The sequence below is a fragment of the Myripristis murdjan genome, chromosome 11, assembly GCF_902150065.1.
Source record: "Myripristis murdjan chromosome 11, fMyrMur1.1, whole genome shotgun sequence".
NCBI lineage: Eukaryota > Metazoa > Chordata > Actinopteri > Holocentriformes > Holocentridae > Myripristis > Myripristis murdjan.
The window spans coordinates 27,738,739-27,762,003 of record NC_043990.1 but is presented as its reverse complement, the minus strand read 5'-3'; the positions used below and the strand labels follow the sequence as shown (position 1 = coordinate 27,762,003).

General features: G+C 40.6%; 1 protein-coding gene across 1 annotated transcript; it reads left to right on the top strand.

Annotated features, from left to right (window-relative positions):
* Positions 1–4,064: 4,064 nt before the first annotated feature.
* Positions 4,065–21,975, top strand: LOC115368036 (protein lin-28 homolog A-like). Its single transcript, XM_030063993.1, has 4 exons — positions 4,065–4,095; positions 5,165–5,316; positions 14,999–15,177; positions 21,762–21,975. The coding sequence occupies exons 1-4, from the start codon at positions 4,065–4,067 to the stop codon at positions 21,973–21,975; spliced, it is 576 nt and encodes a 191-aa protein (XP_029919853.1).
* Positions 21,976–23,265: the final 1,290 nt, after the last annotated feature.

Sequence of the window (23,265 nt, the reverse complement as noted above, 5' to 3'; positions counted from 1 at the left end):
TATCAAGAGTCAGACAAGAAGATGCTTCTGCTTTGGAAATGGTGGAAGGTGTATTTCTCTTACAGATCCCACATGCAGCCGTGCATTGAGCCAACTGGGGATGAATTTGACAGAGAGATAAAATTTGCTATTGATCCTGTGTTGTTTGACTCTGGGTAAGCGAGCCAAAAAGCAAATTGCCCCCAAAGCTTGATATGTTCCTTTACACCATGGTAGTGCAGGACCTTATATGCCCAGATGTAGATTACTGTATATTGTGACCAATTGTATCAAAGGCTACATTCAGATCAAATAGAACTGCAACTGAGCTCCTCAGTTGCAGTTGCCATCTTTTGAAAATGAGTATGTGTCAGAGCAATACAATAAAGACAATGAAAAGATCTATAAAGCCAGATTTAAATGGCTCTGGAAATAGCCAGTAAATGGGTAGCTGCTATTCTTTCCAGGACTTTAGAAAGAAGATAGAGATTAGAAAATGAGTTATTAAGGACTTTATGATTCGGATTTGGGTTTTCAAGAAAATCTTTTTTCAAAGCTAATGTAGTCAGTATTAATGTCAGTTTTTATCACAACACTTGTAACAGTTGTGAATGTTCTTTTAATTTTCTGCTGCTCTCCATGACCAGGGGAAAAAACTAGCAGCCTTTCAATCACTGTGACACAACTTCCTCTGTGTGAGTGTGTGTGCTGGTGTAGTGGGGGTTGCTGAGTGAGCGCGTGCCGGGGCTTTGTTCTCACAGCCCCCTCTGAGTAAGCCGGGTCACCTCAGAGTGGCTTGTTTTGTTGTGTGACAGGCGGTGGTGACTTCCAGAGGGCTTCTGAGTGGACTGTTAGATAGACACATGAATAGAGGCAGTCATTTGGTTTTAATTAGGTAACACCACACACACACACACACACACACACACACACACACACACACAGAGTAACTCAGAACAGGACTAGGTCCCCTACAGGCAAGAAAAACACAACAAACATGTTGACAATGCTTCATAATGTCAAGTTTTTTGTGTGAATTAATTTCCCTTTGAATTTAGCTGACACACACACACACACACACACACACACACACACACACACACACACACACACGCATACACACACACACACACACACTACGCATTTGAAAAGACAGTCATCTGCACACTTGTTTGCAGGAAGTCACACTGACTGTCGCTCATACCTCAGTATTGTCTCTTTTCTCTTTTATGTCGTTATTTCTCTCTTCATGTTGTTTGTTCATTTGTATAGGTCGATTGTCCATGTCTGATTGTAAACGGCACTGTGAAAGGGCACCTGCAATTTCATTGTATGTACACAATGTCAATAAAGGCTTCTATTATTGTCCATATGCATGTGTGTGTGTGTGTGTGTGTGTGTGTGTATTCTTACCGGAAGAGTGATGACTCAGAAGAGATGAGGGGAGGGTTTAGTAATGAAACGACTATTGCAGCTCTATGCAGCAGCTTGAAAGTGACTAATTAACTATTAATGAGCATGAATACATGAACTTACGCCAACAGGCCACCGTGTGCCATTTGAAAAGTGCAACAGGTGGACGTGACTCACCTCACCAGACAAAGGAAAGCTGCTTACTTATCTCATCTAGAGCAAATACGGTTCACCCTAAAAAAAAATTGAAGGAAGGGGGAAACACCATCTGGATGAGCTACAACAACCCAGCCACAATAAAATGTTGCCATATACATTTCTGCAATCTAATGATATGTTAAAATGTCAACATTTCTGAACCAAAAATACATTACATATCGACATTTACACAACTACTTGGTTAAGCTTGGGAAAAGGTTAGTCATCATGGTTAAGGTTAAGAAAAATACATTTCTATGTATCCTTGGTTTGCAGAGACCCAACTTTTTTTTTTTCTTGGCAGCTGGGCTGGTTGGGGAAATAATTGATTGATTCTTGGAGGTTGAGCAAAAATGCCAGAAATCCTACAATAAAGCACTCAGCAGTAGTGTTTTCCCATTAAGGCTTATAATTTGGTGATCTCATGATATATTACATTTACCAAGTAATAGTGCTGCTCTCCAGTCAGAGATGTAACAGATGTAAATGGATTTTTAAGTTTTGCAAATTTGTGAAGTGACTTTTGATTGCATTTGATGACTGAACAGGCAGTTTAGTTTTTCCTCCTTGTGATTGGCTTTTGCATTTAAATTTCTTGCAAACTCCTTAACTCTTAAGGTTTATAAGGCACCCAAGCAACTGGAAGTTTTTTTGTTTTTATTTTGCGTCATATTTTGAGGACGCAGCACCCAGTATTGAAGATATTTAACTCTGGGTTGAGCACATTTAAAAAAAAAAAAAAAAAAAAAAAAAAAACAAACTTACATGTACATGTGTCCTCTGATGACAAATAAAAACTCAATAAAAACTGTGTTATTTCAGCTACCACTTCACGCATCCATTGCCACCTCATTTTAGTCTTTCAAAACTGTAGAGCCTGACTTTGCTCTTGTTCTGCCATTATGATCACGTTGCCTGTGACCTTTACCAAAACAGTGGTGGTAAAATATTTGAAAATAATCCCAAATGCTGTCTCTTTTTTCTCCCTCCAGAGGATTGCTATTGGATCCCTTTCACTGGAACGGAGATGGAGATATCAGAAGACAAAACAAACCCTGTGCAGATGAAAATTATTTTTCTACATTTTTGAATGTAAGTCAGCCTCTATCCCTTCAATTTGACTTCAGGTTGCATCTTAACAAGATGCAACTATAAGACACTTTGAGCCTTATCTTCAATCAGTAATGGTGGAAAAAAGGAGTGTAAACTATAACCACTGGATGATGATAATCATATAAGGGAAACCAATAGAAAGCAGTTGCATTTGCAGAAAAGCCTGAGTTTTATAATGCTTACGGTCATGTATAAAATGAATGTATGTAAATTTCTGCCTGCCTGAAAAGGTGGGAAAGGTGACACAAAACTGCAACCAAGTTAAATAAAATATATAGCTTTTTGTGAAGCATTTTGGGCCACTTTTGATTTAAAATAATAATAATAATAATAAAACTGAGGACCAGGTTGCACTGCAATACATATTAAGCACTTTACTTTTTTTCCTCCAAAAATAATTTCAAACAAATCATTGCTTTTACACACTGAATTAGTGAAAGCAGTTTATCCTCCTGAGAGGCCATGGTGGTTTGGGAGGGGGACAAGGGTGTCTCTCTGTGTCCACGGGTGCCATGTTAAAATCCTGATTGGCCCCTGATCATTTTGGACATTGTGTGATTTATGTAGAATTGAAAATCACGTGGACATGACTGAAATTGTGTGTGTGTGTGCATGTGTGTGTGCTTGCGTGTGTGTGTATGTGTGTGTGTGTGGTGTGTGTGGGCTGGGGGTTGGGGGGTTACTATTAGAGGTAGGAGGGTCAAGGGGCTTCTGCGTATTGTGCAAGAGAGAGGGAGCCAAGAAAAACACATTCTTTCTCCTGGAGGATTACACTCACACACTCACACGTTCAGAGGCAAACACACAGAGGGGGGAGAGACGTGCATGCATGTCCAGCATGCAATTTAGTCATTTACTCTAACTGCTTTTTTTTTTTTTTTTTTTTTTTTTGCCTGGAGTTTTTTTTTCTGCAGGAGGCTGTGGAAACCTCCCACCATGGCAGAAGGTATTGGAAATGGTTCTTTGAAGATACTCTGGGGAAGGGCTAAGGAAAGAGGGAGGGGGAGGGGGGTGAATGGGAAAGAGCCAAAAAAAAAAAAAAAAAAAAAAAAAAAAAGAGGAAGGTTGGGGTTTTCTTTCCTTTTGCATTGTCTTTCTCAGTTTTGTATTTTTCTTTCTTCTCTGGGGGGTGGGAGGGGTCAAAGGGTGGGGGGGTCTTTTCACAAAGTCTCCCCAGAAGTGTATTCACGACTTGTTGTCAGGGGGAAAGTATGCCTTTGTCTAGGTGGAGGTGGCATGGAGGTATAATGGAGGTGTAGGAGGCTTTCTGCTGCTGCTGCGGCCCAGAGGGGACACGAGGACACTAACGAGCTCTCTGCACTTTACGCACCGCTGGACTTGCAGCAGCAGAAAGCGGCGGGATGGGCTCCGTTTCCAATCCGAATTACACAGGTAGACCAGAAACCCTTTTGCAAACCTCACATTAATGACTGTAAATTTCTACTGATTCATATTTTTTGGAGTCTGGATAAGAAGTTGAGAAGTTTTGGAACGAAACATGACAACAATTAGTGATGCCTTAAAAAGAGAGAGAACAGCATCACAAACATATCAGACTGAGCTGCGTGTTAATGAGCAGTCTTAACATTTCCTCACAGTGAAGATGCACTGGGTTTGTTTCACAGGCCTGTCGGCTGCAGCGACCCTGCAGGTCCTGCCTTTGCGTGCCAATTTCTGGAAGATTTCTCTCAGAATTGAAAATATGGGCCTAAGTCATTACTTCCTCAAGCTATTAGGACTTCAACTTGCAAAATCGATTTTTAAAATGGCCTAAAAATTCGAAGGTGAACCTGTAGTAAACTTTAAATATTAAATGTTATGTTTTTCCATTGCTCATGTCGTTTGGCCTTATTGTCATGTAAGACTTGCCTGGTTTTTTCCTTTCGTTGTAAAGCACTTTGCATCCGTATTGAGAAAAGTGCTATTTAAATAACGTTTATTTTTCTTCTTATTATTATTACTATGATTTTTGCTGTTGTTGGTATTTTTTATTATTATTGTTATTGTTGTTGTTATCATTGGTATTATTGTTGTTGTTGTTAGCCTATTGTTAAATGTTACTTTTGTGGTAGCGTTGTAATAGCAAAATTATTATCAGTGAGATAATCATAATCATGATGTTATATTGTTACTGAAGCAGGTTAGTCATTTCAAAATAATTGGTAAATAAGGAATAGTGCAGGCGCCGTCCGTCACTATTATTTACCATCTATCTATCTATCTATCTATCTATCTATCTATCTATCTATCTATCTATCTATCTGTTTGACATTGCGCAATACTGACGCATCATGCTGGAAAACTTAGAATAATTCGGGCCCCACACTTTACTGCTGTCTGTTTTTGGAGAACACACATCATCATGCTCATCATCATCATCGTCATCACCACCACATACACTGGCCCGGGCCCGGCCTGTGTCCGTGCCCCTGTAATGAGTGTGTCTGCGCTGTGTGTGCAGGCGGCTGCGCGCAGAGCGGGGAGGACGCGGCTCCGTCCAGCGGCAGCGGCGTCTGCAAGTGGTTCAACGTGCGGATGGGCTTCGGCTTCCTGTCCATGACCAGCAGGGACGGCGCCCCGCTGGAGCAGCCGCTCGACGTGTTCGTCCACCAGGTGAGACGGCAGGGCTCGGTGCGCCCGGTTCATTAACGTCACCGGCCTTCACAAGCCAACACAGCCCGCTGTCGTGATGGGACACATTATCAGCTGGTTGTCACCAAGCTGTCATCTTCTGGAACATATAGATCCTGAATGTTCCCTTGATGTGATTTTTGTTTTTCTTAAACCAAGTAACAACATCTGTCAGTGGGTTGAGATAGTCATCTTGTTTCCAGAATTTCCTTGAATTATTTTCTTGATGGGCTGCCTGGTGTCAACATGTTTATGCTTGTCTCCAGAAAATGCCCCTGGAAAAAGTTGGGACTATCTCACCCACTGGAAGGTTTTTTTCCATGTTTGAAGTAAAACATGGTTTTACAGTTGAATATTAAATTAAAAGTCTGGTTAGGAGTGTTAGAGTGTCTGAACTTGCTGACTCATGATTTGGCCAGAAACCTAGAATATTAAGGCAGTTTTGCTGAGTAATGTGAAGCTGTGATACATGTGGACCAGTCACTCTAACCACAATATGCCAACGCTATTCTTCCTGGATAAGCCCTTACTCTGTATTTCAATTAGATTGCAACAGATTTCAGGCGTTCTATTAAATATGAGTCAACTTGAAATTACAGGCTATTACAGGAAAGCTTGGTCTTTATTTATCATGCCTCAGATTCAGCTGATAACTTTTAAACTTTTTAAAAGTTGTGGAGGAACTTTCTCTCTAACTTTACAAAAATGTCACATAGGGAATATTCCATTTCACTTATAGAAATGACTCCTCACCAGTGAATCACATTTCTTCACACATGAAATGATTTTTTCGCATGTCAAACAAATACGATCCATATGCAGTGGCACGTATCATCATATAAAAATATGTGGACAAAAAACAATCTTTTGTGAGTTGAAAATTTCACATCTGAAGCAAAAACTATCACATGTGAGACTGGAATTGTGTGAAAAAAAATTGTTTACGTGCAGTAAGTGTGGTGGGGACAAAAAGTGCACATGTTCATGATTTTTTTTTTTTTCAGTATATATTTTTAACAGGCTTAATACAACCAACATATATCAGTTTCAGCTCAGACCAGGGTCGCTTTGTGTGCTTTGATGTAAAAAGGAACAGATCCATGCTTGCCATTTTTGTGATTTTGCTTGCATCTCAAAGTTATAATGACTATTATAGTTATTAGCTCTTAATTAAAATCCTGATGTGTGAGAAGGACAAGGTGTGTATAAGAAATGCATCTCAATTTGGTAAGAAGTCCTTTGGTGAAAATGTAAGACATCTGATGGATTTTTTGTGCAAAATTACCTGAAGATTAGCAAATCTTGAAGTCAGCCTCCCCCTGGAGCTCAGAGACAGATTATTTGCTGTGGAACTTTAAAAAAGTGCAGACAGGAGGGGGGCTGCACTCAGCATTTAAAAGGGGGCTCGAGACTAAAGCAGAGATAACAAAGCTCGTTCCTCTCCTCAGTCCAGCCCTGCTTCCTGTTATAAAGTCATTAAAGCGTCAGGGAGCCCACCCAGTCCTGAGTCCCTGTCCCACCTCCCATGTTGAAAGGGGGCTGGGGGGCTGCGGGCCTCGTCTCGGGTTTCCCTGCTCCTGTGTCGCTGTAAATCATCACATGAAAGGACGGGACTGAGGGCCTTTTACATGCTAGTCTTGGGGCTCAGTGAGACCTGGGCCGGGGCCACATCTCATCCTGTAGATTTTAATGTTATAATGAGGAGGAAAGGTGCTGTGGATGAATGTTTTGCCATAAACACTTAATGCATCTGCTGCTTGTGCGAATTATGCCGATGTTCCCACGTTATTATGATGTCCATGCCAACAAAAATATACTGAAATTCAGTTAAATTGCTTAAAAATGTATTTGGAAGATATATTTTAGGAAAATCACATGAAGGCACATCACATCAATAGTTTGGTGAGGTAATGATTTCTGAAGCTTCATAAGTATTTTAGGTAATTTAAATTATTATCATTTTCTTTCTTTCTTTTTCTTTTTTTTATCTGGGTGATACAATAAGCCTTTCACTCATTTTAAACAAGATTATTACTGCTAGTTGTTGAGTTCTGGAGCCTTGTGAATGGCTTATTGAGTATGGAGTGTGTGAAAGGCTGAAAATGTCAGTGAATGAGGCGCTGAGTGAATGATTTGGACAATGTCATCTATAGAAGATGGAAAGCTACCAGTTGTGTGTGTGGTGACGCCAACAAAGAGATGCAGTGCAGTTGGTCAGTCAGTCCACATTTGATCTTGTAGCTGTTATCATCATAATGGAGAGCAGAGATCACACAAAAACCTCTCGAAAACAAATTTGGTGGCTGTAGCTAAACAAATACACAGAGGAGAATTTAGGACCAACACCAAACTAAACTGATAGCTTAGTGATCAACGCTTAATAATTTATGTATATGAAATAATTTTTTAAAGGCATGCTATGCAAAACTGAATTTTGATTATTGCAGTGAGGGCTGTTTAGAGTCAACTGACAAAAAACAAACAAACAAACAAACAAAAAAAAGAAACATGCAACAAGCACATCATTTATCAGCGAGTCAGGCTGATGATGAGAACCATGTAGATTCTGTTTTAATGTTTTGTTTGTGCCTTATCCATGAATTTTTGTCAGTTCTGTCTGCACAGTTCTCATTCTTGGATCTAACGATGAGACTCCACCATCAAATTTCATTCTTCTTATGTGTTTTTTGTCAGTTCAGTCTGAAGGGTCCTTTAATACAATTTTACAGAGTGCACCTTTAAATACATGGTTAATAACTGGGAGCTCATCAGTGATTGCTCCACTTTGTACCCAGAAATGTATTCAAAGTAAGTGAGTCTGCCAGATGTTCAAGATGGAAAGCTATCAAATCTGTGCGTGTAATTACAACTACACACAGAAAAAATATAAATGGTTCTGAGTCATTTTAAAGAATTTTGTGGAACCAACTGCTGCAGTAAAGAACCTTTTTTAAATGGTTCTTCAGAATAAAAGGTTCTTTGAGCATTTTAAATCCAAATGAACATGCATGTGCATGAACATGTTGTTAGCGATTTACTGACATTCCTTTTCCCTTCATTCAGTTCCAGACGAGGTGGTTTATAGACCAAGACATTAATCCAGTCATTGAGAAAATAATTTGCACATTAATCCATAATTGTTAGCTGCAGTCCTAATTTCATGCTGCCGCCACCAAATAACTCCCATAAAAATGAGGAACCCGTAGTACTTAAAAGAACCACATAAAGTGTGTGAGGAGCCCTAACCCCTAAATAAAGAGGTTGTTCAGCTGGTGATGGGTCTTTGTACAAACAGAGAGCATTTTGAGGAACTATATAAGAACCAGTATTTTTCTGATATTAATGGGTTCTGTTTATCTGGAAAGTGACAGCAAACTTTAGAGGATTTATATGGATTGTAACAGTCGCTCACAGGGAATCCCCAGCTCCCTCTCAGCTGACAGTTTGGGGACCGATGTGTGATAACTGATGACAGGTTTATCTTCTCAGTCATCAGCCACTGCTCCGTGTGCTACGAAGAGTGGAAGTAAAATTGTTCTTGGAAGGTGTTAGATGTAAGACCTTGGCCACACATCTTGGGGTTCAGAGCAGTTTGTGGTTGGCACTTCACGTCTTTACTGGGTCTCGATGGTTGCCAGTTTCGGATTATCAGGAGCATGGGGAATTACAAAGTTGCCAGATAATCTTAACTGTCTCGGGGCCAATCCATCCACCAGGAGAACAGATTGATTAAGTGCAGAGCGGCTTTTCCGACTGATTGATTGTTTGTCATCCTAACAGATGGAGTCCCATTCCTGAGCAAATCTGTGAATAAGAAGTGTGTGTGTGTGTGTGTGTGTGTGTGTGTGTGTGGGCAGAGCATGTTTGCATTTGCACAGCTCCATTTAAGAGATCAGATTCCTCTCATTGCTGCTTTCTGACTGAAAAAAGGCCCTTCTTTCTCTCTTCTTAGCTCTTGTTCCCTTTCTCTTCACGTGCGATATGATCACCGGCGCACTGCTGAGCTCCTAAAGTCCTGGCATTTAACCTCCTTCGTTTCATTTTGCTGGCTCGTCCTTTTTAGTGATAGGAACCCAAGCCTATTCTACCATGGTGTCTGCAGGTATCAGAAAGACTTTTCTATTTGGAATTAGATTTAAGACCAATTCTAAAATTAATTTAAAGTGCAAAAAAGCTTGTCATACAGCCAGTTTCTGACCAAACAAGAACACAAGAAATTAACTGAAAGCGTTGAGCAAATTCACTTGATTTTCTTGAAAAATGTACTTGAAAAATGTAAAAAGGTGATGAGTAAATTTATAAGAAGCAGTGGTGGAACCAGGCTGTTTGAAGGGCAGGGGCCAAAAAATAAAAAGGGCACCTCCTGCATGACAGGCGGTCCCACCAGCACACAAAAAGCTCTGATGCTTCATGTCTGATTAAAAGTCTTTGTCGGGTGCCCCGGTGGCTCACCAGTTAAAAGCGCATACCATGTGCTGGGGCTTGGTCCCGATCGCAGCGACCGGGGTTCCAGTTCGACCTCAGGTCCTTTGCTGCACGTTGTTCCCTCTCTCTACCCTGCCTTTCCTGTCTATCTCTACTGTGACTGTCAAATAAAGCAGAAATGCCAAAAAAAAAGATCTTTATATTAAAAAAAAAAGTCTTTGTCCACAACTAACTTTAACATTGTTATTAGATGATCCAGATTAAAAGTCAAACACTGAGAAAATACACAGGGAAGTAAGAACCTTTAATTTTTTTATTCACAAACACCTCTGAAGTAAAACACAGAGGCAACTATGAACATTTGCTTCACACACAAGCCATTCTTACATTTAGAGAAAAAGCACTAAACACCAAACTTTAAAGTTCTACAGGTTTTTGTGCAAGTTTTTTGTTTCCTATGTTGAAGAGCAGACAATGAGGCACTTCCTCTCGTTTTTGGTCTCTAGAGGGCACTTTAGTTGTGCTTTTTCAAACATGGGGGCACCAGGGGGAGTGGTTACCCCGTGACCCCCCCACCCTTCCCCCCTAACCTTCTGAATCTTATTCAGAAGGTTGAATAAAACCTTTCAAAATGAAAATGTGAGTTTTGTAAAACATTTATGTTGTACCTACTTAAGTGCTTATTGCATTAACCATGCAACTTACCTGTATTAATGTAAGAATGAATATATGGATATACAACACATAAAACAGTCATTGCATGGTGAGACCTGCACACAGCCTGTACATTTGCTCTGGATTTGACCGTCAGCTAAATGCCTAAAATGTAAAATGGAATGTAAATGTATTCCTAGCAGCAGCCTCGTTAGGGGCAGGAGAGCCGGGCGAGGTGAAAAGTGTCAGCGGAAGGACAGATTGGTGAATCTCCTGACAGGCTGAGCAGGAACATTGAGGTTGTCAGGCAATCAGGACTTTTGGAATCCTTCCCCATAATGATCACCGCAGTAACAATACCACCCACCCGCCCGGTGATGAAAAGAGGCTGTCTGGGTTAAGCATTGCAGCATGTAAGAGCCATGAACCAACCACCTACGAGCCTCCCGCCATCAGCTGTGGGCTTACAGCACATTATAGTCATAAGGTGGAGAAAACACAATATGTAAGCCGTGAAAGAACCTGCAGAACATTGTGCCAGCAGCTATGCATGGCTTTACATACACTCCTGATCAAAATCTTAAGACCAGTTGAGAAATTGCAAGAATTTACATTTTGCTCTGTTGGATCTTTAGAAGGTTCTAAGTAGAGCTTCACGATGCAAAAAGAAGAAATGGGAGTGACACACAAAAAAAATTTGAGTAAGCAATTTATTGCAAACAACCATTAAACTGAAATAGACTGTTCATCAGCTGATCAAAAGTTTAAGACCACAGCCTTTAAAAGCCCAAATCTTGGCAAAAATGTGGATTCAGTGTCATTTTCTGTCAGGTATCCACACTGTCATGACCTCCTGATGGCAAAGGCAAAAAAGCTTTCTCTCTCTGAACGCGGTCGGATAAGCAAGGCCCAACAACAAGGCCCTCACAGCGTGCCATTGCTGCTGAGGTTGGATGCAGTGAGACAGTCATTTTAAACTTCTTAAAAGATCCTGAGGGTTATGGACCAAAAAAGTCAAGAGGTAGACCCAAAAACATTGCACCGACCCTGAGCCGGAGGATCCATTTGGCTGTCCGTCAAGACATGGGACGATCCTCGGCCCAAATTAAGCTTGTCACTGGTGCCAACTGCAGTCCCATAACCATCAGACGGCATCTGCGAGAGAAGGATTTTAAGAACAAAAAACGTCTTCAAAGGCCTCGTCTCCTTCAACGGCACAAAATTGCCCGTTTGGAGTTTGCACGAGAGCACCAAACATGGGACATTGAAAGGTGGAAGAAAATTTTATTCTCTGATGAGAAAAAAATGTAACCTTGACGGTCCTGATGGCTTCCAACGTTACTGGCATGACAAGGAGATCCCACCTGAGATGTTTTCTACACGGCACAGTGGAGGGGGCGCCATCATGATCTGGGGGGCTTTTTCCTTCAATGGAACAATGGAGCTTCAGGTCCTGCAGAGGCATCAAACGGCAGCTGACTATGTGGAGATGTTGCAGGGGGCATCCCTCATGACTGAAGGCCATCGTCTGTGCGTTAATGACTGGGTTTTTCAACAGGACAACGCTGCAGTTCACGATGCCCACCTGACAAAGGACTTCTTCCAGAGAAATAACATCACTCTTTTGAACCATCCTGCGTGTTCCCCTGATCTAAATCCAGTTGAGAACATTTGGGGTTGGATGACAAGGGAAGTTTACAAAAATGGACACCAGTTCCAGACAGTGGATGCCCTCCGTGAAGCCATCTTCACCACTTGGAGCAACATTCCCACTAGCCTCCTGGAAACACTAGCATCAAGCATGCCGAAACAAATTTTTGAGGTGATTAACAAGAAAGCTTTTTTGCCTTTGCCATCAGGAGGTCATGACAGTGTGGATACCTGACAGAAAATGACACTGAATCCACCTTTTTGCCAAGATTTGGGCTTTTAAAGGCTGTGGTCTTAAACTTTTGATCAGCTGATGAACAGCCTATTTCAGTTTAATGGTCGTTTGCAATAAATTGCTTACTCAAATTTTTTTTTGTGTCACTCCCATTTCTTCTTTTTGCATTTTGAAGCTCTACTTAGAACGTTCTAAAGATCCAACAGTGCAAAATGTAAATTCTTGCAATTTCTCAACTGGTCTTAAAATTTTGATCAGGGGTGTGTTTAAGTAAAAATAAAAACAAAAAACACTACAGTTTCATGTGCATAAATATTTGCACTGTGCCACTGTGAGCTAGGGCTTTCTTCGAGCCAGATGGTGCTAATGGCCCGGGGCCTCCAGCCACGACGACAAAAACCTTTCACATTTTGTTGTGCTGATAGCCTCGCAGTCTCGTACCAGCCATTTACACGAGTGGGAAGTAGGAAGTAAGTGATTAAAATCTGAACATCTGAAAATCTGAAATCTGAAAACAAAAAGAAAAAAGTTAGCATGAGTGGTGATAGCTGAAAGAAAAGCTTCCCCTACACCCTCTATCTGTCAAATACTGTGGCAGCCATCCTCTTGTTCCTTATTTGCTGCAGCACACCTACTGCGCAAGCTAGCATCACACAGTGATATAGTTTCTCAACTGTGAATGTCTGTGGTGAGACCTGAGAGCCTGTGTTAGACAAAGCAGACAAAAAGTTAAAGCTGACCACTTTGACAATAAAACCACTCTCAATAAATGAGCCTCACAACAGGTCTGTCACTGTCACTGTCTGCTTTGTCTGCTCTGGTCGACTGTCTGTGCTTTTATCCACCATCTTTGGCAATGAGTGCTTATCATCAAAGATTGATGAAACTTTATTAATCAGAGTGTTGAATAATTGCAGCAGCAAAAGTAAAAGGACACAGCCAAGAAAAAAATACTTAATTTGATTTTGATCAACTTTTGGATGAAATGTATACCATTTAATAATGTATAAAATTAATTTCAAGTTGGTGTTCCACATACCTAACCTTTTGGTAAACAATTACATATTACATATGTGATGCAACCCACAACCATAAGTGAAAAAAGTCGAAGAGAAGGAATGCAGAGCAGAATAAACCAACTAAATAAATCTTTAAATTCATGATGCAGACTATGGTTGAATGAAAATAGAATGAGGATTTTGGTTGGAGGGGGGGTGTTAAGTGTGATGACCACACTTTACCCTCCTTTTTATTCACTACTGCATCGCCTGGAAAGCAAATTATTGAACAGATATCATGAGTGTAGCATAACCATTACGACAAAAGTCTTGAGTTTAGCGTGATATAAAATCTTTTTCTACATAGATTCCTGATTGATTGTAGCTATTCCAGGAATGCACACCTCCCCTCTGCTTTTTTCCCAGCATCCTCCAGTGCAGTGGTCAGTTTGAAACCTGACCAGATGGACTCGTTTTAGAGGGTCTTTGGCTCCATGTTGGTGGCGGTGCTGAGGAAGCAGAGGGGGGTTGAGGTTAGGAATGCTTTGGAGGCTGGCTTGCGGAGGGGTGGGAGTACTGCACACACACACACACACACACAAGGAGAGGGGTGTAAAATCATTGATGTTTTAACAGGGCTGTCAATAGGATTGAATTTTATGAGGGAGCCGTGGTTTCACTGAGAGCGTTTGTTGCGAGATGTTTCCATTTCTGCTTTTAAATCTGTTTCAATTGTCTAAAGTTTGCTTTCATTTTCAAATTAAGCAGAACTCTTGAGTTGTAATTACACACACAGATTTGGTAGCTCTCCATCTTGCACACCTGACATGTTTTTTTCCTAGAACAAAAGAGAATGCATTTAAGTCGTATCAGAATCTAATGAATTTAGCAATGAAAAAAGAAGAAACTGGTAGGAAAAAGCAGGGTCATCAAACCCATTAACCCTGAGCTGCAAAATGTCTGCATTAATATAAAACTTGCCAGCTCACTTGCTTTGAATAAATTTCTGGGTCAAGGTGGAGCAGAAACTGATGACCATTTATTAACCATTTATTTAAAGGGACGCTATGTAAAATTGCACTGAACTGAGAGGCCTTTAGACTGAACAAAAAACATGTATAAGCACATAATTTGATGGTTGAGTCTGCATGGTTCTTGTCATCAGCCTCACTCACTGATAAATGACATGCTTATTCCATGTTTTTTTTTTTTGTTTTTTTTTTTTTTGTCAGTTGAGTTGAAATGACCCCCACTTCAACACTATATAGAACAGAATATTATTAAGACTGAAATCTTTACTGTCTGTGCCAGGGGCGCTGTATATTGGGGAAAAGTTAGGACAATTCCAAGGGCCTTGCCTGACAGGGGCCCCAAAAAATAGGTAAAAACTAATATAAAATTATTAAACCATCATCAAGTAAATATATATATTTTTGTTTTCATGGGGCCCAAAATTCCTGGTGGTGCTCATGGTCTGTGCCCCCCAAAGCCTCCCTTTGGAACTAATTCTTCTAAAAAGGTGTTCTTGAAATGAAAAATGTTATTGAATTAAAAATGTTCTAAAATAGCTTGTCATTCAGTAAACCCTCGAGGAACCTTATTTCTAAGAGTTAATATAAAATGTGTACCTTATACCTTTATGCTGACATGCTGTGCTAACCGTTTAAACCCCCTGGCCTTCACTCTTTCTCAATCCTGACAGAGCAAACTGCACATGGAGGGCTTCCGCAGTCTCAAGGAGGGCGAGGCCGTGGAGTTCACCTTTAAGAAATCATCCAAAGGCCTGGAGTCTCTCAGGGTCACTGGGCCCAATGGAGCGCCGTGTCAGGGCAGCGAGAGGAGACCCAAAGGTGCTCAGAAACGACGCTCTAAGGGCGACCGGTGAGTTCAGATTGTGGATGTTCAGATCTGAAACGAGACCTGGCTCTTAAAAACGACATTCTCATACAACAAAACGGTTTGTTGCTGCAGATTACTTTTGTTCGTAACAGATTACAAGAGCATTTGTAATCACTTAGTCTGAAGTCTGCACAACAGGAAGGAAGGGTACCTGATGGGTCAAACAGTGACTGGTGATCCCCCCGGTCTGTTGGAAATGTTACATTTATTATCTCTGCAACCAAGTGCCTGACTTGAACCTTTCCCTTACCATAACCAAATGGTTTTGGTGACTAATGGTAACAAAACTGGCAAAATTGCCACCTGATGTGATATGCACGATATGATAATGTATTTGTGATACATCAGAAACAAATGTTTACCGTGACAAAATATTATTCTCCCTAAACAGAAGTTAAAAATGTGATTTAGATGTATGGGAATGAGACTTTTAGGAGACAGGGTTGTCTAGAGCACTGTTTCTCAAATGGGGGGTACATGGAGGAACTCCAGGGGGTATGTGAGGTTTTTATAAAAATATATATTATAAAAAAATAGCATCCATGCAAGGTTCCTTAAAAATATTTTTTTAGGCTAATAAATATTCATTAAAATACAAATGAAAGTTCATAAACGGAATTTTATATTCAGTATTAAATTTCATCATCCTGAAAAAACCCCACCAAAAAGGCTTTGTGCTGGTTAGGGGGTACTTGGCTGAAAAAATGTTTCATAGGGGGTACATCACTGGTCTAGAGCCTCAATGTAAGTCTTAGTTTGAGGAAAGGCTGCAATTTTAAAAGTTGCAAGGAAATGGCATTTCTATGGGGTTTTCTTAATTTGATTGACAGTCTCTGGAGAGGGACAGTTAAAAAAAATGCTCTACCTATAATCCTGAGCTGCCAAAAATTCTCAATTTCTGAAAAGGAACAAATTTCAGCTGCTGTTTGATCTCCTCAGGCGTGGGAGTTAAAGCCATTGAGGTTCAGCCCTCCTACCCCCACTGCTTTGTGCGGCCTCTAAGCTGGCCACAGTGTGGTTTCATCATAGCATAACAATGACCAAAACAGCAAGTAAAAAAGTCTAAATTGATGTCACTAGAAGAAATTGCTATTTATTTTAAATTGTTCTGGTCTCATGTGAAGGTTGCTTGGCAGATTTTAAGCTATTAAGATCTTATCAGGCCATTAATTTGATAGCATCTCATTCAGTTTGACCATATTAATCATGGTTGGCAGTGAACAAATTAATCCCACAACTTTCTCTTCCTGATCAGATTGCATTCAGATGTGTTTTTCTTTCTCTCACTGGCTGCCAAAAATAAATGTTGTGTTCAGGAGAGGAAAGGGAGCAGCTTGGTTTGTAGAGTTTGGGCTATTAAGACAGAGCAGAGGCCATTAATTTGATAGCATCTTATTTAGTTTGACCATATTAATCATGGTTGGCAATGATAAAATGAAACCTGCAACTTCCTGTCTTTAAATACCAGCGAGATTTGATTGCATTCAGATGGTGCTTCTGTTTCTCACCCACTCCCCGAAACATAAATGCTGCATTCAGGAAAAGGAAAGGATCCTATCCATTTAACTGATAACAGATGTAGGTGCCTGAGAGAGGTCAGAGGTCACCACTGCCATAGCAACAATGGGGTGTGGTGTGTAAATGAGGTGGAAGGCGGAGGGGCAGTGCCAGAGCCAGGGTCAGGGTTCAGAGGTCATCGCAGTATCGAAACAAAGAGCTGCCTCTCCCGCCCGCATGCCGCGCTGATCAATACCAATCCCTGATGGGGGCTGGGCTGGAGGAGAGGCAGGGAGCCGTGCTGCGCCGGGAGCGTTGTTCTGTGCTTCCTCATTCTCCATCGCAGGGTCATTATTTTATTGCTAGAAAATTTGACGGTTCAGGTGTAACTCTAAAATTTTACCGGCTGTGATGAATGAACACCTTGTTGAGGTGATGGAAATGGGCTGGTGTTGCCTTGAGAAATAACAGATCATAAATAGCACAGTGGCAGTTTAGACTGGTACAGTTCTTTGATGCTGGCCTTATAATAAGAAGTGGATAAACCCCTCAGACCTTCATTTTATTATAGTTTATTTATTGTAGTGGAGATCCCAAGGTTTCCAAAGATCCCAAACAGGTGCTTCATTCCTGGGAAATGTGTACAAAATGATCAATGTTCATCTTTTCTATTCGATGTGAGGCTGCAGCCATAAAACAACAACAACAACAACATCTTGGCTTTGAATATTTCACTCAGTATCAGTGGGATGGGGCTGCAATGAAGCTGCAGCCAGCAGAGACACAATATGGATGTAAAAAATGTTGTTCTCTAACTTTGAAGCTACTTGAGGGAAAATTTAAGGGAAAATCAGAGTACAAGGGATTAATATAATGTATTGCCAATATGATGCAAATGATGATACCTCGAGGATCAGATCCATTTTGAGTTTTAAGACACTGAGATCATCATACATGCCTTTATTTCTTCGAGAAACTGAATGGAGTAGAATGGTCTTTCCCATTCAAATCAATATACCAGGATAGTCAGAGCGGTGGCCATTTTTATTATATCATTGCTATGGTATGTTCGCCTGTTTTAATTTAATTTAACAAACCCTTATCCTCTCCAGTGTTTGGCTAAACTAGAACAGTGAAACATCATTTAATGAGTTATATTAAGTAAAAGATATATCTATTGAGTGTGGTACATGTTATGGCCTGATACTGACTTGTTACCACAGCAAACAGCTATAATTGCCACTTTATTCTGCACCAGCCACATGAGCAAACAGAACAATGACCATTAAATTCAACTTCTGTGATAGTCCCCCTGTTTTCTCCTCCCTTCACTGGCTGCCTGTCTGTTTAAGGATCGATTTTAGGATTTTATTGCTTACTTGTAAGGCACTTCATGGCCTGTGTCTTAGCTACGTTTTAGAGTTATTAAGCCCTTATGAGTCTGTGTGCAGCCTGAGGTCCTTTGGCAAGAAGCTGCGAGCTGACTCAAGGCTGAAAACAAGGCGCCACTGTGCCTTTGCTGTCAGGGAACCGTCGGCCCCTGAGCGACCTGCCTGAGGACCTCACGCTCACTAAATCAGTGTCTTCTTAGAAATCGCATCATTATTACATGATTTTCCGTAGCAGCTTTAGGGGCAGTGAAACATGTGTGCCCCTTATTTAAGGAGACTCTAAACCCACTCTCTGATGTCCCGTTGATTTCTTCACAAGTAGCTTCAAAGTTTAGGAAAAATAACATTTTTACATCCATATTGTGTCTCTGCTGGTTGCGGCTTCATTGAGGGTCCATCCCACTGACACTGAGTGAAATATTCAAATCCAAGATGTTGTTGTTTTATGGCTGCAGCCTCACATCAAACAGAAAAGATCTGCATGTCTTGTGCATCATTTAATAAGACATGTTTCCCTGGAATTCAGCAGCACATTTTTGGGATCTTTGGAGACCTCTGGCTCTCCAACCCACCAGTGGATCTGTCCAAACTGAAGAGACAAGCCCGTTTTCAATGGAGACTTTTAGTGTTCCCTCTTTTAGTGCTTCATGCTCTAAATGCTATGTCAGAGCTCCACCCTGACAACACTACAGTTCTGGGTAAAACACAAAATTCTTGGTATTTTTGGCATGCAAATGATCAGATTACTAGATACAGAATCAAGAATTACAAGACACCGAATATTAGCACAATATATTGTCTAATGGCTAATGGCTATAATCCTAAAATATCAGCACCGGGTTTCAAAAATCTGCATTGTTTGAAGCGTAATGCAAACTGTCTGCCAAGAACAATCAAAAACTTAATTCCTTCTTTCTATTAATTTTCTATCAGTCTCAATCTTCCTTCTAACTTGTATCAATTTCCTATCAATTTATCTATCTATTTTTCTTTCTTTTTTTTTTTCCAATCATCAGAGCGTGGATTGAGTTAGCCACAGAGGCGCTCAGCTGAGCCGTGGTATCACTGAACCTCCGTAATGTTACCGAGACACACAGATCATTTCCAATTTTGTTTCTTTTTGCAATATAATGAATATGTGTGTGTTGGGTAGTGTTTGGTTCAGACCTACAACTGAGCAGAATGGACATCCGGAAGATTTTGTTAGAGCCTCTCTTTTCAAAAGTGAGCATTGTTGTTTTATGTCAAGGGCAACATGACATCAAAAAGAGGCTGCATGTTTTTTTTTTTTACTCCACAAAGGGTTTTTGAAGGTACAAGAGGCTCTTGCAAGGAGGGTTTTATGTTGTATCTGCAATGGGTGAAACTCTCAAGGCTCTCAGTAGGACTTTTTTTTTCTTGAGATGAGACAGTAGCAGCTTTTGACCCAAATAGTTGTGCTGAACAGAGGTTTTTGTCCATTGGCTGGAGTGATGGGTGTACAAAACAGGCCTAGTCACATTTATTAAATGAGGGATTTAACAGTATCTGTGAAGAAAATGTATCATACATACTGATATTGTCAGCAGCGGGGGGACCTTGTGTTATAAGAGACTGTTCTGCAACTCAGAGGTCACAGGTTGGATCCCCAAAACAGCCGCTGTGTGTGCTGTTTAAATGTTCAGGAGCCAGACTCTGAACCCCTTCCTGCTGCCTCTGGATAAGAGCTGTGACAAAGAGCTTTTCCTGCAACATGAAAATGTCCTCAGAGTGAAAAATAAGCAGAAAATTATTTCAAAAATAAAATCAGAAATAGCAAAGAAAATAAAAAGAAAATTACAAATGAATAAAATAAAATAAATAAAAAAGAAAGAAAAAAAGAAGAAAATAAGAGAAAATAAGAAGACAATCAGCAAAAAGTATTTTCAAAATGAACAAAAAACTATATTTGCAATTATTAAAAATTGTAATATAATTAGAATCAGATTTATTGTGTTTCAGTGTTTAGACAGTCCGTCAAGACCCTCCAGGACCCCTAGGGCTCTCTGGACCCTGCTTTTATACTACCTTCATATGTAACTGAATCAAGTTTGAATGACTTGGCTTGAACAGAGGTATAAAAAAAAAAAAAAAAAAAAGGTGAAGGATGCCAAAACGGTGTAGTGTGGCATCGCTGTCAGCTGAAACCCTCTAATCTGCAGCATGTCAGCTCTTCAGGGGCTAAGGAAAAGGGCCTTGTATTCAGTTGACGACGGCTCTCAGAAACCCAAGAGGTTGGAAAATAATCTGAACTCAAAGAGGAGCACATAATCCTTCAATTGAAGGATTACATGTGTCCTCAATCCCCCTGAAAACACCAGTTGACAGTTTGTTAACCTTTAACTTGGTTGCACAACATAGTCATGCTGCTTCTGCACTACAACTGTTTCAGTTTTGAGACAGACAGTGATGACTCAGACGATGGTGAGAGCAGAAAGGACATCAACGTACAATGTAAAGGGCTATCAAGAAGAACTGTATCATAAAAGAACCTTTGGTCACATCTCTGGTGGTCATGGCTGCACATTAACATCAGCTGGGGGGAAGTGAAATAATATCTTTTCAAAATGGGTGAACTATCCCTTTAAAAACTTTTAATCTTTGAAAATTGCAACTGACAAAATAAGTGGACTAAGAGCGAAATTTAAAGGTTGAGACTTCGTCTGCAGTTTTTGTGTGGTGTGTCTGAGCAGTCCTGACTTCAGTCGAGCCTCAGTTTGCACAGTGCGTGTTGATCTGAACTGTTAACACCTTTGTAATGAATCTGTTAGTTCTACCCTTCAGGACGTGCTTATGGAGCTGAACATGGCCTCTGTCCCAACAGCTGCCTATGCTGCCTATGCTTGACTATAGAGAGCTTTTCTTAAGTTAGATTTTGTTAAAACCTGTTTAACACTGTCAAAAAAAAAAAAAAAAAAAAAAAAAAGCCAGTGCAAACAGAAATCCAGACTGTCCAAATACAAAACTCAGTGGATTTTGTCTGATTAAGTTGGTCCTTCTCTGTCACAATGCAGAATAGCAAAATTCATATTTCTGCTGTGGCTTGACTGCCCACAACAAGGCCACTCTAATCATAACTATTTCTAAAATACTGTTACTCCTGCGGGTTGAATATTTAATATGAAGTAGGAGAGAGAAGCTCCTCCACACAGTGCATGTTCCTGATCATAAACCAGTGCACATTTTAAAATGTTGCCATGAACGAACAAGGAATTAATAGTAATATTTATGAGCAAAGCCCAAGAGACTGAAGCTGACACAGACAACCTGCTGTTGTGTGTCAGAGTGCTAACCTGCACATTTTTATTGGGAGCGCAACAAAGACAAGTGTTGTGCCCAGCACTGTGGCTGGGCTCCAAGTTTGAGATTTTGCTGCCCCCTGGTGGCGGACAACAGGCATGTCACTTAACTGTCAACTAGAGTATATCCTGGTCAAATCTTGCCTGTATTATATTATATTATATTATATTATATTATTAAAATGAATGTAATTATATGATGAATTTAAATAAACCACTACAGATTATTTCAATAATTTTTACATTATTACTACTACTAGTACAAGTATTACTACATGATTTTCATTGAAAATGATGTAGTACATGATGTTGACCACATGATGTTTACAGCCCCTCTGCCTTTCTGCTCTTGTGGTTTCAGATGCTACAACTGCGGAGGCCCAGACCATCATGCCAAAGAATGCCAGCTGCCCCCTCAGCCCAAAAAGTGCCATTTTTGCCAGAGTGTCGCCCACGTCGTGGCCAACTGTCCTGTCAAAGCACAGCAGCAGTCGTCTCCGGGCTCTCAGGGAACGGCCGCGTCGTCGAGGGGCGAGGAGGAGCAGGGCCACGCCGCCCCGTCACCAAGCTCCTAGTGACAGACTCAGGGAAAGGTTTTGTCACTGCAACGCTGCTCATGGAACTAACTACCTCAGGTTTGATTTACTGAACAGCAAGGAGAAGAGATCACTGTCTCACTGATGTGAACACACCACTGAGCCACACCCACTCTGAAACCACTCAGAAGACTTTCACTACTCTCAGTCTGCGGAGCCTCTCCTCACACTGGTTTAAGCTTTCTTACTAAACAAAGACTTTTAATACCCAGAGCTGCTGAGTTTTTAGTTACGCTGATATGAACATGATGAGTGCCTGTGTTGACTGAGGCCCTACGTCTGCAAAAGGCAATAAGTCTGGCCATTTCACAGCTTTGTGAATGTGCTTTACTCATGCAGGTTGTCTGAAAAGCAGTCAGAGCCTCTGGTGCAGGTAGACCGATCAATGGGTTTGCTGACAGTGAACCAATATTGGGCTCACATGTCAGAGAGCCTGTGTTGTAAAAAATATGGAGGTTCCTCACTGATAAAGAACCAATGACATTCAGGCAAAATGTGATTACTTTCTTGCTAAATAGTATCACATGGTTTTTGACAGGGATGCATGATAATATCAGCATGACATTGGTATCAGCCGATATGGGCTTTAGAAATGAATATTGGTATTGGCCTGAAATGAAGAATTCTGCCAATATAACATGTCGATATGTGAAGTAGCTCAAATCTGCCCCGGCTGTGGCTGTCGTTAGGATTTTCTCAGGCAGAGCATCATCCAAGCCTGTTTCAACAGGATGGATCTTACAGTTTCATTTGAAAGAAAATGTTAAAAAAGTAAAAGTAAACGTGGCATGTTGAAGTCGTTTTCTTATGTTGTCCAGTGGAATGTGTACATTTTCAAAAGCATTGTATTTTATGCCTGCATCTAATAGTGGGCCTTCACAATAAGAGCAGGCATAATAAAATGTTAATTCCACTGCAGGAGAGACTTGATGCTCTGTGCAATGAGGTGGAAAATAATATGTGCACAGATCAGTATCGGTATTGGCATCCGGTATCGGCATATCGGATATTGGCAAAACTCCAATGTCCCTAGTTTGTGAATTGAAGCTGAAAGTAAGATTTTTTGCCACTGTGGTCAGGATGTGCAAAATCTGGTGAATCATCAGCTTGACAAACACAGTAATATGTGGCAAAAAAATTGGGATTTCCCTGATGTGTAATGTTTGTTAACTTAAAATGGTTTAGCTGCAACATGGAGCCACAAACACAGCCAGAGAGCTGGAGCCAGTTTAATTTCATGATTGCGTTTTCCTGAAATATGAATTGGGA

Bases quoted from the DNA above. Each gene is read 5' to 3' on its own strand.
- LOC115368036 (XM_030063993.1), top strand. From the start codon at position 4,065: ATGGGCTCCGTTTCCAATCCGAATTACACAG. The intron at 4,096-5,164 runs GTAGACCAGAAA...CTGTGTGTGCAG, and splicing joins TTCCAATCCGAATTACACAG to GCGGCTGCGCGCAGAGCGGG. The intron at 15,178-21,761 runs GTGAGTTCAGAT...TTGTGGTTTCAG, and splicing joins CGACGCTCTAAGGGCGACCG to ATGCTACAACTGCGGAGGCC.